General features: G+C 43.6%; 1 protein-coding gene across 1 annotated transcript in view; it reads right to left on the reverse strand.

The window, feature by feature from the left end:
• LOC121534130 (rho guanine nucleotide exchange factor 18) overlaps window positions 1-12,911 on the reverse strand; it is a 107,411-nt gene extending 94,500 nt beyond the window's left edge. The window contains exons 1-3 of the mRNA XM_041840609.2: window positions 12,790-12,911; window positions 1,783-1,898; window positions 1,054-1,559 (exon numbers count right to left, since the gene is read on the reverse strand). Coding sequence (XP_041696543.2) covers window positions 1,054-1,493 — 440 coding nt within the window. The 5' untranslated portion in view covers window positions 1,494-1,559; window positions 1,783-1,898; window positions 12,790-12,911. The remainder of the gene's footprint in view (window positions 1-1,053; window positions 1,560-1,782; window positions 1,899-12,789) is intronic.
• Between the last annotated feature and the right edge of the window lie 5,111 nt (window positions 12,912-18,022).

Raw genomic sequence — 18,022 nt, forward strand, 5'->3', positions numbered from 1 at the left:
TCGATATTGTCACTACAGAAGTACAATTAAAGGTGCTACAAATCTCCCCCTCCCCCGCATCCCATTTCCCGTGACATGGCGGAGATTCTCCCCTAAGCCTTTTACTTTCGGTTTTGGTCCACCAGCTTCAAACAGCTGGAAAAACGATATTTTTTGTTGTTATTGGAAATATATTTGACAGCGATTTAGATGGTACAATGATTCCCTACACTATTTAGTGCTTGTTTTCTCACATAAACTGAAATTGAGCGAGAATTTTAGCAACCAGAAAATGACAGAGTGATTTCTACATCGCTGGTGGACCAAAACCGAAAGTAAAAGGTTTAGGGGAGAATCTCCGCCATGTGGGGAGGGGGAGCTTTCCACTAGATAACACAGCCACAACGTCAAAACAGCTTTCTCATTTTGACCAGATGCCGGCGGGTGAAATCAATAGGTGAACATTACATTTACATTTTAGTCATTTAGCAGACGCTCTTATCCAGAGCGACTTACAGTTAGTGAGTGCATACATTTTTCATACTGCCCCCCCCGTGGGAATCGAACCCACAACCCTGGCGTTGCAAGCGCCATGCTCTACCAACTGAGCTACAGCTAATCACAACACTGGCGGGTAAGTAACACTGTGAAACACTATCATTCCACTATTACTGCAGATATATTATGGACATTTTCTGAAATTACAATGCAAAAATTCCTAACAATTCTATGTGTAGCACCGTTATTTTCTATTTGTTTGTTAAATGTAAGGAATTTACAGCAATTAGCTTAAGATTTTTTAGACAGTTATATCATTGATTAACGTTCAACATAATCAGACTAATACGACAGGTTGTTGCCATACCGTTCACACAGACTGACCTAACAGTGAGTTGAGTAGAGAGAGAGTGGGCCTCTGTAGCTCAATTGGTAGAGCGCGGCGCTTGTAACGCCAGGGTAGTGGGTTCGATACCCGGGACCACCCATACGTAAAAATGTATGCACACATGACTGTAAGTCGCTTTGGATAAAAGCGTCTGCTAAATGGCATATTATTATTATGATTATGATTACCTCCTCCCTAGGTTGATGGGAGACAGGGGCATGCCACAGCTGTGTCTGCGTGATGTGGACATGGACCTGACCAGGATGGGGAAGCTCTCCGGGTCAGAATCCATCACGTCCCCTTGTCCCCTTGGTCCATTCAGATTCACCATGGTGCTCACCACTACCAAAGGGTCCACCGACTCACTGTTATAGCCGTCCATGGCACCGCCTGACTGCAACAGGTTAGGGTTGAACTGGGTGACCACAATAGTGCGATGGGGTATGGATCTGTTTTCGGTCTCTTGGTAGGGATGTGGATTGGGCTGGGAGCTGTGTTGAGGGCTGTCTCTATATCTACCGGGAAAGCCCAGGGCAGGAGGGCTGGTTTCAGGGGCAGCCGATACAGAGTGCACCCCCTGATGGTCTTTGTAATAGTTTGAGTCAATGGAGGAACAGCTTAAACCCATAAGATCCACCACACTGACATCTACATCTTCATCCAGGCTTGGATTCTCATAGTCACTTTCATCATCCTGGGTGGGAGGGAGGGATGGAAGGAGAGAGGGGTCAAAGAGAGAGAGAGAGAGAGAGAGAGGGGGGAGGAAAGAGAGGGGAGGGAGGGGGAGAGAGAGAGAGAGAGAGAGAGAGGACTTAGGGCTTGAAGGAGTTGTTTTGACACGTTCAGATGAGGCCCTGTTTAGATGAAGTGAAAGTGAAAGAATGACAGAGAATAGAAGGAGAAGAAAGCCTTTCTACCTTCTCCTCAGTGACGCTGTTGAAGAAGACATCCTCAGCGATGGAGGCTGGGGACAGGGAGGAGGAGGAGGACGACGACGCCTCTGAGACACTCACACAGGGCTGACACTCTGATCCTGTCACAGGAACAAACACATCTGTCATGTCAAATCAATCAATTAATCAATCATACCCATGATGACTTAACCAAAAACAAGCGGGCTGTTCTGTGCTACAGGTATATGCCCTGATAATTGGGTGCCAATGAATGGAGGACGGTGGAACTGTTTGAAACAACATGAGGATAGCCCTGCTCTCAGGCCTAATTAATTAGGGTGATGCACGGCAACCATTTTTGCCAGAACGCTCACCACACATCAGCTATCAGGTGGAGGTGAGGAGTGATGAAGAGGGAGAAAAAAATCAACCCATACCTGAACCCTATAGGCTGGGCATCAGAGCCTGGTTCCTCTCTAGGTTTCTTCCTAGGTTCCTGCCTTTCTAGGGAGTTTTTCCTAGCCACTGTGCTTCTAGGCTGGGTTTCTGTATAGCACTTTGTGACATCTGCTGCTGAGGCTTTGATTGATTGATTGATAGTAGTATTATATGGCCAAGTACAGATATCAGTTTACTGAGATAGAAATCTTCCTTGAGTGTGTTATTGGTACGAGAGGAACCAGTGAAGCCTACCCATGAGGTACAGACAGTGGAGGCTGCTGAGGGGAGAACGGCTCATAATAATGTCTGGAACGGAGCAAATGGAATGGCATCAACCATGTGTTTGATGTATTTAATACTGTTCCACTGATTCCGCTCCAGCCATTACCACGAGCCCGTCCTCCCCAATTAAGGTGCCACCAACCACCTGTCGGTACAGAGCCCGGTCCCAGTACAAGCATAACCCCAGACCAGCTGTACCCCCTCTCTGAGAAAGCACCTTTACATTGCTGTTGCATAAACAGATTCTTCACACATTCACATGATGTCACAAACGACTGTTACCACGGGCAACCTGTTATGATCCTGCATTTTGCTCCATGTCATATGCAAAAAAAGACGGGATTTGCAAAAAGCTGCTTATGATGTGTAGAGATGGTATTTTATTTTACCACATTTGTTACACAATTGTATCTATTGCATGGTCTGTAATATGTCAGATCAAATTATACAAAGTTTGGTGTTTCTGTAATTCAAAATGAACAAAGCTAGACTGTTTTACTCACTAACTATCAGCCAATTTTATGTCTTATTAGTCTACTAAGTTATTAATTTGATCTCTGAGCTGTTCATGTTCAGTCTCAGAGAGATGCCTATCTGTAGAAGGCCTGCTGACACAGCCAGCCCCCAGTCTAAGGAGAGGAGCTGTGGTTAAACTGAACAGTGGATAACTCCCATAGTGTTGAGCCCAGGAAAGATGAAAACCAGACCACACAAACCCCAGCCACACTGGAGACTGGAAACAACCCACTCCACACGTCCAGGCCTGCTGATGCTATAAACCAGGACCCTGCTCTCTGCTCCTCTCTGCAACCCAACGGCATGGCCAACAAATTATCGTTGTGGTTGCTGAGTGCAACGTGGATATATTTTCTAACGTAAATCATTCTCTCAGGCCAGAGGAATGACAATGTCCCGGGCGGGCGAGAGAGAGGGAGAATAGAGAGCCAATGCATTCATTACCGTGAGAGAGAGAGAGAGAGAGAGAGAGAGAGAGAGAGAGAGAGAGAGAGAGAGAGAGAGAGAGAGAGAGAGACAGAGAGAGAGAGAGAGAGAGAGAAAAAAAGACAGAGAGAGAAGACAGAGAGAGAGAGAGAGAGAGAGAGAGAGAGAGAGAGAGAGAGAGAGAGAGAGACAGACAGACAGACAGAGAGAGAGAGAGAGAGAGAGAGAGAGAGAGAGAGAGAGAGAGAGAGAGAGAGAGAGAGACTGGCTATGTGTAAACCTGCCTGGGCTTGTAGCATCAGCAGCCATAGCCTTTTATGGTTGGCCTCTCATATCTTTAATGCATCTAGGGAGATTAAACAAAGGGCCTCCCAGTCTCTTGGAGTACTTTGGCTCAATTACAGCCAGGTCTGTCTGTTCTGTATGTTCCCCCCATGTAGACACCCAGTCCACAGACCTCTACAGGGCCAGAGAGAGAGAGAGCTTTTGACAAACTAGCAACACAGTTAACCACAGTTGTAGTAGAGTATGAAGCAATGTGTCTAGCCGTTAACAGCATTGGGCCAGGAACCAAAAGTTTGCTCTTTCAATTCCCCAAGCTAACTTGGTGAAAAATCTTGAGCAAGGCACTTAACCCTAATTGCTCTGGATAAGAGCGTCTGCTAAAATGTAAATGTTGTGAATTGAAACAACTTAGAAACAACATAGATGTACCTTAGCCTCCCCGTATTGATAGGCCACAAATGAGCCAATGCATTCATAAACATTGATGACAATGCTATGTGTTTTTGAGAGTCCAGACAGTTCAATGTTGAAGAGACTGTATAAACAAGGAAGTGACAGCTAACAGTGTTCACTACACCACAACACACCACCCAAAGATGGCTGCTCATTTCTACACAGTCATTCATCATAGTCAATTTATCACCCATGACCCAACAAAAAATATGAAGAAGCAGATACAAATCGGCCATGATACGGCAGTTGATTTTTGCCTATTTGAGCTAAAATGATCCTTGATCATAACCTGTGGTGGAAAAAGTACCCAATTGTCATACTTGAGTAAAAGTGTAGATCCCTTTATAAAAAGTTACTCAAGTAAAAGTGAAAGTTACCCAGTAAAATACTACTTGAGTAAAAGTCTAAAAGTATTTGGTTCTAAATATACTTAAGTATCAAAAGTAAATGTAATTGATAAAATATACTTAAGTATCAAATTCCTTATATTAAGCAAAGCAGACGGCACCATTTTCTTGTTTATAAAATGTACGGATAGCCAGGGGCACACTGCAACACTCAGACATTATTTACAAACGATGCATTTGTGTTTCGTGAGTCCGCCAGATCAGAGGCAGTAGGGATGACCACGTATTCTCTTGATAAGTGCGTGAATTGGCCCATTTTCCTGTCCTGCTAAGCATTCAAAATGTAACAAGTACTTTTCGGTGTCAAGGAAAATGTCGGAGTAAAAAGGACATTATTTTCCTTAGGAATGTAGTGAAGTAAAAGTAAAAGTTGTCAAAAATATAAATAGTGAAGTAAAGTACAGATACCCCAAAAAACTACTTCAGTAGTACTTTAAATAATTTATACTTAAGTACTTTATGCCACTGATCATAACTAGGGCTGTTTATGACGACCATATTACCACCACACCGGCAGTCACGAGTCATGACCTCAGTCAAACTCCACGTGACCGTTGAGTCACGGTAACTAGGCTTCTCCAAAACTGCATTCTGATGCCGCCGATGGTCATTAGTAGCCTACCAAACTTGCTAACGGCCAGTCGCTAATGGCCTGGTACTCAGCGCTCTATTGTCCCTCTAATCACTCTGACATCAATGCAAATGAAATAGAAAATCAAATCAAACACTTCATGAGAGACCTGGCCTTCAGAGTTTGAGCGGAATAGGATCACCTGTGGGCCCAGTAAGAGCCAGCTCCTCATAGCTGGTTGTGTGGTTATAGTGTTGCTATAAACCAATGTTGCGCAATATTTCAAATAGGCTAGGCTATGCTATGCAATTGCATGAGAAAACAAAGTTTTGATGGCCTCTATTAAAAAGAGGAGGATCCCATAAGCGTTCTATAGGCTAGGCCTACTATATTTATTTCTCAACTTTCCTAATATTAAGCACATTGCAACAGAAGTACAGCCTACCTGGCTGACATGAAAATGAACCGCGGGAAAAGCGTCCTCCATTCGCTATTCAAATGCATACAGATTCCATCTTTTTTCCCGTTCCGACAGGTTAATGATAATGGCCCATTCTAAATTAAATCTAATTTCACACATATTTAGTATATGTAAAGATTAAATTGAGAATAGTCTGATGGGTGAGAAGATCATCACTTGTGAATGATGCCCGGTTTGTGCAATCTAAGGCAAGAAACGGTGCTCGCATTCTTTCCAAATCATAGTTGCGCGCATCATGTAGCCTAGCTAGTCTATAGGCCTATAGGTTTTGATAAGGTTTGTATCACAACTAAAGTGGCCAACTGACTCTTAGCCTATAGGCCAATGACCCCTGAACAGGGGTGTAAGAGACCTTCGCCTACAGATCACAGTGGAACACATTCACTGTTTAACACACACAGAATAGCTGCATGTGCGCACTCCCTCTGAGATCATTTGGGGAAAATATCCTTTCTATTTTATTCAGCTATGTTCAATTGTATTCTTCATACTATAAAATAATGTAAAATAATGCCACGGGTATTATAATCGAATCTGTCTGCTAAAAGAAACTAGTTTAGCCAACAGTCATATGGCATCTTTAAAGATGCGTGACAGATGTATTGTTAAGGTGAAAGGAAAAATACACTGAACAAAAATATGTAATGTGTTGGTCCCATGTTTCATGAGCTGAAATAAAAGATCCCGGAAATGTTCCATACACACAAAAAGCTTATTTCGCTCAAATGTTGCGCACAAATTTGTTTACATCCCTGTTAGTGAGCATTTCTCTTTTGCCAAGATAATCCATCCACCTGACAGGTGTGGCATATCAAGAAGCTGATTAAATGGCATGATCATTACATTGATTGCTGGGGACAATAAAAGGCCACTCTAAAACGTGCAGTTTTGTCACACAACACAATGCCACAGATGTCTCAAGTTTTGAGGGAGCGTGTAATTGGCATGTTGACTGCAGGAATGTCCACCAGAGCTGTTGCCAGAAAATTGAATGTTAATTTCTCTACCATATGCCGCCTCCAATGTCGTTTTAGAGAATTTGGCAGTACGTCCAACCGGCCTCACAACCGCAGACTACGTGTATGGCGTTGTGTGGGCAAGTGGTTTGCTGATGTCAACGTTGTGAACAGAGTTCCTCATGGTGTTGGTGGGGTTATGGTATGGGCAGGCATAAGCTACGGACAACGAACACAATTGCATTTTATCGATGGCAATTTCAATGCACAGAATTACTGTGATGAGATCCCGAGGCCCATTGTGAGGCCCATTTTTTTAAAGGTATCTGTGACTAACAGATGCATATCTGTATTCCCAGTCATGTGAAATCCATAGATTAGGGCCTAATTTATTTATTTCAATTGACTGATTTCCTCATATGAACTGTAACTCAGTAAAATCTTTGAAATTGTTGAATGTTGCGTTTATATTTTTGTTCAGTATACATGTGACATGGAATCTGTGATCAGGACACACATCAAAACAACACCTGTCATCTCACATCCCTTAAAGACAGAAACACACTTTGATCATCCATTTATTACACTGTCTGAGCCCTCCACATTTTACATTTTTACATTTTAGTCATTTAGCAGACGCTCTTATCCAGAGCGACTTACAGGAGCAATTAGGGTTAAGTGCCTTGCTCAAGGGCACATTTACGTCATTTAGCAGACGCTCTTATCCAGAGCGACTTACAAATTGGTGCATTCACCCTATAGCCAGTGGGATAACCACTTTACACTTTTTTTTTTATTATTATTATTTTTTTTTGGGGGGGGTAGAAGGATTACTTTATCCTATCCCAGGTATTCCTTAAAGAGGTGGGGTTTCAAATGTCTCCGGAAGGTGGTGAGTGACTCCGCTGTCCTGGCGTCGTGAGGGAGCTTGTTCCACCAAAGGCAATAGACAGAGAGCCCCAATGTGTCAAAAGCATCATTATTCAACATCAACATTAAACATGCTGATGCATAATATAATTATTAGTTTAGGATAATAACAAAAAAATATATGTATATTTTTAAGTGAGAATTATTTATTTTAATCCGTGCACACATGACGCATGTTCAGACGGAACCATTCAAGGACAACCATATTAAGAACCCTGTAGATAATGCAACTTAAATGACAAGATGCCACATCTGAAGAGACTGTAAGACCACCGTCTGCATGATATAACAAAAAAAAATAACATAAATCTCAGATTAGGAGAAAGGTGGAGAAAGGAAGACAGAACCACATGCAGTAGCAAAAAAGGTGATGGTTGTAGCTACCTCTCTTCAAGGACCAGCGTTTCATCCAGATCTTGGAGAAAGAAGGCCAGGAGTTGTTTAAGGGTGAATCCGACATAGAGAAGACTAGCTGGAGCTGGTCAGCTCGCTGCTCTACACTGAGACTTGGACTGAGTGAATGAGTGAGTGGAAGAGTCAGAGGGAAAAAGAGAGGGGGGACGGGGGGGGGGGGGGGACGAAGGAGTATCCCAGGCAGAGTCGGATCAGGGAGCCGCTGGGGATTACCTAACCACGGATAGGATGCATTCCAAATGGCACCCTATTCCCTATGTAGTGCACTATTTTTGACCAGGGCCCTCTGATCAAAAGTAGTGCACTATATAGGGAATAGGGTGCAATTTGGGATGCAACCATAGAAACCCAGGGGCTCCTGAATAGGGGCTGGCTGGGAGAGAACAGACAGAGTGAGGAGAAGTGAGAGAGGCACAGTGGAGGGAGGGAGGGAGGGAGGGAGGGAGGGAGGGAGGGGATGAAAGGAGGTGACGGAGAGAGGGAAGACTTTGATGAAGAGGGGAAGGGAAAGGTGTGAGGGAGGAGTGGATGAAGAGGGGTAGGAAAGAGTTTAACGGTGAAGAGGTCTGGGAGGATGAGGGGATGAGAGGGGAAAGAAAGAGAGAGAGAGTGGTAAAAAAGGACAGAGGGCAGCAGCAAGCCGAGCATTAGGAGGGTAGGCTGAGCATTAGGAGGGTGAGGTTAGCCGAGCATTAGGAGGGTTAGCCGAGCATTAGGAGGGTTAGCCGAGCATTAGGAGGATTAGAGTTAGCCGAGCATTAGGAGGGTTAGCTGAGCATTAGGAGGGTTAGGTTAGCCGAGCATTAGGATGGTTAGGTTAGCCTAGCATTAGGAGGGTTAGGGTTAGCCGAGCATTAGGAGGGTTAGGTTAGCCGAGCATTAGGAGGGTTAGGTTAGCCGAGCATTAGGAGGGTTAGGGTTAGCTGAGCATTAGGAGGGTTAGGGTTAGCTGAGCATTAGGAGGGTTAGGTTAGCCGAGCATTAGGAGGGTTAGCCGAGCATTAGGAGGGTTAGGTTAGCCGAGCATTAGGAGGGTTAGGGTTAGCTGAGCATTAGGAGGGTTAGGGTTAGCTGAGCATTAGGAGGGTTAGCCGAGCATTAGGAGGGTTAGGGTTAGCCGAGCATTAGGAGGGTTAGGGTTAGCCGAGCATTAGGAGGGTTAGGGTTAGCTGAGCATTAGGAGGGTTAGGGTTAGCCGAGCATTAGGAGGGTTAGGGTTAGCTGAGCATTAGGAGGGTAGGCTGAGCATTAGGAGGGTTAGGGTTAGCCGAGCATTAGGAGGGTTAGGGTTAGCCGAGCATTAGGAGGGTTAGGGTTAGCCGAGCATTAGGAGGGTTAGGTTAGCCGAGCATTAGGAGGGTTAGGGTTAGCTGAGCATTAGGAGGGTTAGGTTAGCCGAGCATTAGGAGGGTTAGGTTAGACGAGCATTAGGAGGGTTAGCCGAGCATTAGGAGGGTTAGCTGAGCATTAGGAGGGTTAGGGTTAGCTGAGCATTAGGAGGGTTAGCCGAGCATTAGGAGGGTTAGGGTTAGCCGAGCATTAGGAGGGTTAGCTGAACATTAGGAGGGTTAGGTTAGACGAGCATTAGGAGGGTTAGGGTTAGCTGAGCATTAGGAGGGTTAGCCGAGCATTAGGAGGGTTAGGGTTAGCCGAGCATTAGGAGGGTTAGGTTAGCCGAGCATTAGGAGGGTTAGGTTAGCCGAGCATTAGGAGGGTTAGGGTTAGCCGAGCATTAGGAGGGTTAGGGTTAGCTGAGCATTAGGAGGGTTAGGTTAGCCGAGCATTAGGAGGGTTAGGGTTAGCCGAGCATTAGAAGGGTTAGCCGAGCATTAGGAGGGTTAGCCGAGCATTAGGAGGGTTAGGGTTAGCCGAGCATTAGGAGGGTTAGCCGAGCATTAGGAGGGTTAGGGTTAGCCGAGCATTAGGAGGGTTAGGGTTAGCTGAGCATTAGGAGGGTTAGCCGAGCATTAGGAGGGTTAGGGTTAGCCGAGCATTAGGAGGGTTAGGGTTAGCCGAGCATTAGGAGGGTTAGGGTTAGCCGAGCATTAGGAGGGTTAGGTTAGCCGAGCATTAGGAGGGTTAGCTGAGCATTAGGAGGGTTAGGGTTAGCCGAGCATTAGGAGGGTTAGGTTAGCCGAGCATTAGGAGGGTTAGCCGAGCATTAGGAGGGTTAGGGTTAGCTGAGCATTAGGAGGGTTAGGGTTAGCTGAGCATTAGGAGGGTTAGGTTAGCCGAGGAGGGTTAGCAGAGCATTAGGAGGGTTAGGTTTAGCTGAGCATTAGGAGGGTTAGGTTAGCCGAGCATTAGGAGGGTTAGGGTTAGCCGAGCATTAGGAGGGTTAGGTTAGCCGAGCATTAGGAGGGTTAGCTGAGCATTAGGAGGGTTATGGTTAGCCGAGCATTAGGAGGGTTAGGTTAGCCGAGCATTAGGAGGGTTAGCCGAGCATTAGGAGGGTTAGGGTTAGCTGAGCATTAGGAGGGTTAGGGTTAGCTGAGCATTAGGAGGGTTAGGTTAGCCGAGGAGGGTTAGCAGAGCATTAGGAGGGTTAGGCTTAGCTGAGCATTAGGAGGGTTAGGTTTAGCTGAGCATTAGGAGGGTTAGGTTAGCCGAGGAGGGTTAGCAGAGCATTAGGAGGGTTAGCCTAGCAATAGGAGGGTTAGCCGAGCATTAGGAGGGTTAGCTGAGCGTTAGGAATATTAAGGACGACGAGGGCTTTGCGATCACACAGTATGCTTGATATGAAAAATAATGTAAAAGCTCAAAACTGCTACCTGGATCATTATGTGAATCGAGGGGGGAAAGCGAGTGTTTTACTGTCGTCATAGAGTATTGTGTAAGATAAGTGGACACATGAGTAAGCTATACTATGTTGGTTACCCAGTCCGTTTATTGTCTAAACTAATGCATATCAAAGTAGAATAGTTGATTGACTTTCCCACTGGCAGAGAACAGACAGTGTTACCACAAGTAGAATAAGGCATTTAGAAATGTTCAAGAAAATTCTAAATTGCAATACCTCAACATATGCAATGTAATAAATCTATCAGACATTGCTCACGTCCAAGAAGGACTCTGCTACAATGTGTCTGTTACTAAACCATGGACAGGAGATATGTGATACAGTTGAAGTTGGAAGTTTACATACACTTAGGTTATGGTCATTAAAACTCGTTTTTCAACCACTCCACAAATTTCTTGTTAACAAACTATAGTTTTGGAAAATCTTTTAGGACATCTACTTTGTGCATGACACAAGTAATTTTTCCAACAATTGTTTACAGACAGATTATTTCACTTATAATTCACTGTATCACAATTCCAGTGGGTCAGAAGTTTACATACACTAAGTTGACTGTGCCTTTAAACAGCTTGGAAAATTCCAGAAAATGATGTCATGGCTTTAGAAGCTTCTGATAGGCTAATTGACATAATTTGAGTCAATTGGAGGTGTACCTGTGGATGTATTTCAAGGCCTACCTTCAAACTCAGTGCCTCTTTGCTTGACATCATGGGAAAATCAAAAGAAATCAGCCAAGACCTCAAAAAAACTATTGTAGACCTCCACAAGTCTGGTTCATCCTTGGGAGCAATTTCCAAACGCCTGAAGGTACCACGTTCATCTATACAAACAATAGTACGCAAGTATAAACACCATGGGACCATGCAGCCGTCATACCGCTCAGGAAGGAGACGCGTTCTGTCTCCTAGAGATGAACGTACTTTGGTGCGAAAAGTGCAAATCAATCCCAGAACAACAGCAAATGACCTTGTGAAGATGCTGGAGGAAACAGGTACAAAAGTATCTATATCCACAGTAAAATGAGTCCTATATCCACACAACCTGAAAGGCCACTCAGCAAGGAAGAAGCCACTGCTCCAAAACCGCCATAGAAAAACCAGACTACAGTTTGCAACTGCACATGGGGACAAAGATCGTACTTTTTGGAGTAATGTCCTCTGGTCTGATGAAACAAAAATAGAACTGTTTGCCCATAATGACCATCGTTATGTTTGGAGGAAAAAGAGGGTTGCTTGCAAGCCGAAGAACACCATCCCAACCGTGAAGCACGGAGGTGGCAGCATCATGCTGTGGGAGTGCTTTGCTGCAGGAGGGACTGGTGCACTTCACAAAATAGATGGCATCATGAGGAAGGAAAATTATGTGGATATATTGAAGCAACATCTCAAGACATCAGTCAGGAAGTTAAAATTATGTGGATATATTGAAGCAACATCTCAAGACATCAGTCAGGAAGTTAAAGCTTGGTCGCAAATGGGTCTTCCAAATGGACAATGACCCCAAGCATACTTCCAAAGTTGTGCCAAAATGGCTTAAGGACAACAAAGTCAAGGTATTGGAGTGGCCATCACAAAGCCCTGACCTCAATCCTATAGAAAATGTGTGGGCAGAACTGAAAAAGCGTGTGCGAGCAAGGAGGCCTACAAACCTGACTCAGTTACACCAGCTCTGTCAGGAGGAATGGGCCAAAATTCACCCAACTTATTGTGGGAGGCTTGTGGAAGGCTACCCGAACCGTTTGACCCAAGTTAAACAATTTAAAGGCAATTCTACCAAATACTAATTGAGTGTATGTAAACTTCTGACCCACTGGGAATGTGATAAAAGAAATAAAAGCTGAAATAAATCATTCTCTCTACTATTATTCTGACATTTACATTTACATTCTTAAAATAAAGTGGTGATCCTAACTGACCTAAGACAGGGAATCTTTACTAGGATTAAATGTCAGGAATTGTGAAAAACTGAGTTTAAATATATTTGGCCAAGGTGTATGTAAACTGCCGACTTCAACTGTATATGATAGTTGAAGTTAGATGTGAAAACATTTTGTAAAAAAATTTACTCACCTTCAATATATATATATGAAACCCTTATCCAGACACCATCCAGACCAAGAACGAAAAAGCAACTGGAGAGCAGAGTACATCCAAAAGTTTGTGTTGGCTTGAAGAGTGTTTGGAGTTAGTCCTCCGACTCTGCATAGTAAAAATAGAATGAACGGGGAAGAGTAGAGATAAACGAAACGACAGGTTATAACACTCATCTCGTCTCGTCACAGCTTCCTCTTTTCTGTTTCTCTATGCCATTCCAGCTGAGCACAAAGTGGCTTAACTCAAGCCTGGTTCCAATATCACACAACCGCTCACACATTTCATGCATTTTTTTTCAGTTCATATGCTTTTACAAGCTTTTGGAGGACAACTTTAAATAGTTCATTCAAGTTTAAACTATAAAGCCAATCATTCTGATAATATTTCATTACTAGTGTCTGCGCTGCTAACCCTGATGAGTATATCGTCAGTTTCTCTGTATGTGTCATAAGGCTGTTCAGGTTTGAGAAACGGTTGAGCGGAACTTGTGCGCTCTGAAGTGGTTTCCGTGGTGAGAGTACCCCTTTACGTTGACACAGTTTATTGTGTTTGAGTGTGAGAATACAGAGTGTTGATGAAGCGATAGAACGACTGTCTTGCTGCTCAGTTAAGTGTCAATTCAGGAAGGGGCAACGTCTCTGAACTTTCAGATTGAAATGTGTGTACAATTGTAATTCTATTTTGTTATATAGAATCGGGAATGTACCCTATCAGTTCTATACATTGCATTTTGGACCGCAAGATGCTCCAGTTCACTAGTGGTGGATAACTGCATTCACTCAGACAGCATATATAGATATTTAATTTAACAATGTGGACAAGTGACACACCCATATTCTGAATCACATGTGGCTTGACAGTCTCTTGCGAAAGTATTCACCCCCCTTGGCATTTTTCCTATTTTGTTGCCTAACAACCTGGAATTAAAATAGATTTTTTTGGGGGGGGGTTTGTATCATTTGATTTACACAACATGCTTACCACTTTGAAGATGCAAAATATTTTTTTATTGTGAAACAAACAAGAAATAAGACAAAATATCTTATTTAGGGGCTTCATAGCAAAGGGGGTGAATACATATGCACGCACTACTTTTCCGTTATTTATTTCTTAGGATTTTTTGAAACAAGTTATTTTTTTCATTCCACTTCACCAATTTGGACTATTTTGTGTTGTTAAATTACTGGTTGTAATGCAACAAAATAGGAAAAACGCCAAGGGGGATGAATACTTTTGCAAGGCATTTTATATATATATAGTGGGGTGAACAAGTATTTGATACACTGCCGATTTTGCAGGTTTTCCTACTTACAAAGCATGTAGAGGTCTGTAATTTTTATCATAGGTACACTTAAACTGTGAGAGACGGAATCTAAAACAAAAATCCAGAAAATCACATTGTATGATTTTTAAGTAATTAATTTGCATTTTATTGCATGACATAAGTATTTGATACATCAGAAAAGCAGAACTTAATATTTGGTACAGAAACCTTTGTTTGCAATTACAGAGATCATACGTTTCCTGTAGGTCTTGACCAGGTTTGCACACACTGCAGTAGGGATTTTGTCCCACTCCTCCATACAGACCTTCTCCACATCCTTCAGGTTTCGGGGCTGTCGCTGGGCAATACGGACTTTCAGCTCCCTCCAAATATTTTCTATTGGGTTCATGTCTGGAGACTGGCTAGGCCACTCCAGGACCTTGAGATGCTTCTTACGGAGCCACTCCTTAGTTGCCCTGGCTGTGTGTTTCGGGTCGTTGTCATGCTGGAAGACCCAGCCACGACCCATCTTCAATGCTCTTACTGAGGGAAGGAGGTTGTTGGCCAAGATCTCGCAATACATGGCCCCATCCATCCTCCCCTCAATATGGTGCAGTCATCCTGTCCCCTTTGCAGAAAAACATCCCCAAAGAATGATGTTTCCACCTCCATGCTTCACGGTTGGGATGGTGTTCTTGGGGTTGTACTCATCCTTCTTCTTCCTCCAAACACGGCGAGTGGAGTTTAGACCAAAAAGCTATTTTTGTCTCATTAGACCACATGACCTTCTCCCATTCCTCCTCTGGATCATCCAGATGGTCATTGGACATGCGCTGGCTTGAGCAGGGGGACCTTGCGTGCGCTGCAGGATTTTAATCCATGACGGCGTAGTGTGTTACTAATGGTTTTCTTTGAGACTGTGGTCCCAGCTCTCTTCAGGTCATTGACCAGGTCCTGCCGTGTAGTTCTGGGCTGATCCCTCACCTTCCTCATGATCATTGATGCCCCACGAGGTGAGATCTTGCATGGAGCCCCAGACCGAGGGTGACTGACCGTCATCTTGAACTTCTTCCATTTTCTAATAATTGCGCCAACAGTTGTTGCCTTCTCACCAAGCTGCTTGCCTATTGTCCTGTAGCCCATCCCAGCCTTGTGCAGGTCTACAATTTTATCCCTGATGTCCTTACACAGCTCTCTGGTCTTGGCCATTGTGGAGAGGTTGGAGTCTGTTTGATTGAGTGTGTGGACAGGTGTCTTTTATACAGGTAACGAGTTCAAACAGGTGCAGATAATACAGGTAATGAGTGGAGAACAGGAGGGCTTCTTAAAGAAAAACTAACAGGTCTGTGAGAGCCGGAATTCTTACTGGTTGGTAGGTGATCAAATACTTATGTCATGCAATAAAATGCAAATTAATTACTTAAAAATCATACAATGTGATTTTCTGGATTTTTGTTTTAGATTCCGTCTCTCACAGTTGAAGTGTACCTATGATAAAAATTACAGGCCTCTACATGCTTTGTAAGTAGGAAAACCTGCAAAATCAGCAGTGTATCAAATACTTGTTCTCCCTACTGTATATATATATATACGTTTAATGGTGTTAATTGGTTACAGTTGGGGCCTATCAGGTGTGAGCTGAGAGCTTGGCTACCCATCCCTAACCCATCCCCTATCTAACTTCATGCCAGGTGCTTCCCTAAAGCACCTGCTATTGACTGCTGTGCTACAAATAAAGCGTACAGTAAAACTGGACTGACAAATGAAACAGGATGTATTACTACTAGTAAGGATCCTCTTCCAGGGAAAACAATATAACTTAATAAGAAATCCCTTCCCTTCACTATCGCAATCTGACTGTGCGTGTGTGATTCCAGTAATCTGTGTGGCGGTTTCTCCCTTAAAGATAACACAAGCCCTTGCATTCTTCAGGGCAGGCTGATATTGAGGAGTGTCTGCTTGCAGCCTGTAGTCTCCACCTCTCTCTTGTTGTGGTGGGTCATGGAATTTAGAAAGACGGTTATTTGTCAGCCAAATGACCACGGTCACCGTTGTAATTGTTCGAATAGCAAACGTTTTGTAAAAAATAGTTTATCCTCCGTCTCCTGTGTTGGTTAGCCAGTGTGGCCTGTTTTGGTAGAAGTAATTTTTTTGGTACAACTTATCATTTCACTTCACCAATTTGGACTATTTTGTGTACATCCATTACATGAAATCCAAATAAAACTCCACTTAAATTACAGGTTGTAATGCAACAAAATAGGTAAAACGCCAAAGGGGCTGAATACTTTTGCAAGGCACTGTACAGTGGGGGGAAAAAGTATTTAGTCAGCCACCAATTGTGCAAGTTCTCCCACTTAAAAAGATGAGAGAGGCCTGTAAGTTTCATCATATGTACACGTCAACTATGACATACAAATTGAGATTTTTTTTCTCCAGAAAATCACATTGTAGGATTTTTGATGAAATTATTTGTAAATTATGGTGGAAAATAAGTATTTGGTCACCTACAAACAAGCAAGATTTCTGGCTCTCACAGACCTGTAACTTCTTCTTTAAGAGGCTCCTCTGTCCTCCACTCGTTACCTGTATTAATGGCACCTGTTTGAACTTGTTATCAGTATAAAATACACCTTTCCACAACCTCAAACAGTCACACTCCAAACTCCACTATGGCCAAGACCAAAGAGCTGTCAAAGGACACCAGAAACAAAATTGTAGACCTGCACCAGGCTGGGAAGACTGAATCTGCAATAGGTAAGCAGCTTGGTTTGAAGAAATCAACTGTGGGAGCAATTATTAGGAAATGGAAGACATACAAGACCACTGATAATCTCCCTCGATCTGGGGCTCCACGCAAGATCTCACCCGTGGGGTCAAAATGATCACAAGAACGGTGAGCAAAAATCCCAGAACCACACGGGGGGACCTAGTGAATGACCTGCAGAGAGCTGGGACCAAAGTAACAAAGCCTACCATCAGTAACACACTACGCCGCCAGGGACTCAAATCCTGCAGTGCCAGACGTGTCCCCCTGCTTAAGCCAGTACATGTCCAGGCCCGTCTGAAGTTTGCTAGAGTGCATTTGGATGATCCAGAAGAGGATTGGGAGAATGTCATATGGTCAGATGAAACCAAAATATAACTTTTTGGTAAAAACTCAACTCGTCGTGTTTGGAGGACAAAGAATGCTGAGTTGCATCCAAAGAACACCATACCTACTGTGAAGCATGGGGGTGGAAACATCATGCTTTGGGGCTGTTTTTCTGCAAAGGGACCAGGACGACTGATCCGTGTAAAGGAAAGAATGAATGGGGCCATATATCGTGAGATTTTGAGTGAAAACCTCCTTCCATCAGCAAGGGCATTGAAGATGAAACGTGGCTGGGTCTTTCAGCATGACAATGATCCCAAACACACCGCCCGGGCAACGAAGGAGTGGCTTCGTAAGAAGCATTTCAAGGTCCTGGAGTGGCCTAGCTAGTCTCCAGATCTCAACCCCATAGAAAATCTTTGGAGGGAGTTGAAAGTCCGTGTTGCCCAGCGACAGCCCCAAAACATCACTGCTCTAGAGGAGATCTGCATGGAGGAATGGGCCAAAATACCAGCAACAGTGTGTGAAAACCTTGTGAAGACTTACAGAAAACGTTTGACCTGTGTCATTGCCAACAAAGGGTATATAACAAAGTATTGAGAAACTTTTGTTATTGACCAAATACTTATTTTCCACCATAATTTGCAAATAAATTCATTAAAAATCCTACAATGTGATTTTCTTTTTTTTTCTCATTTTGTCTGTCATAGTTGACGTGTACCTATGATGAAAATTACAGGCCTCTCTCATCTTTTTAAGTGGGAGAACTTGCACAATTGGTGGCTGACTAAATACTTTTTTCCCCACTGTATGTGCAGTGTGAAGTCAATATTTGGTGGCCTATTGACATT

This window comes from Coregonus clupeaformis, chromosome 20, assembly GCF_020615455.1.
Source record: "Coregonus clupeaformis isolate EN_2021a chromosome 20, ASM2061545v1, whole genome shotgun sequence".
Taxonomy (NCBI): domain Eukaryota; kingdom Metazoa; phylum Chordata; class Actinopteri; order Salmoniformes; family Salmonidae; genus Coregonus; species Coregonus clupeaformis.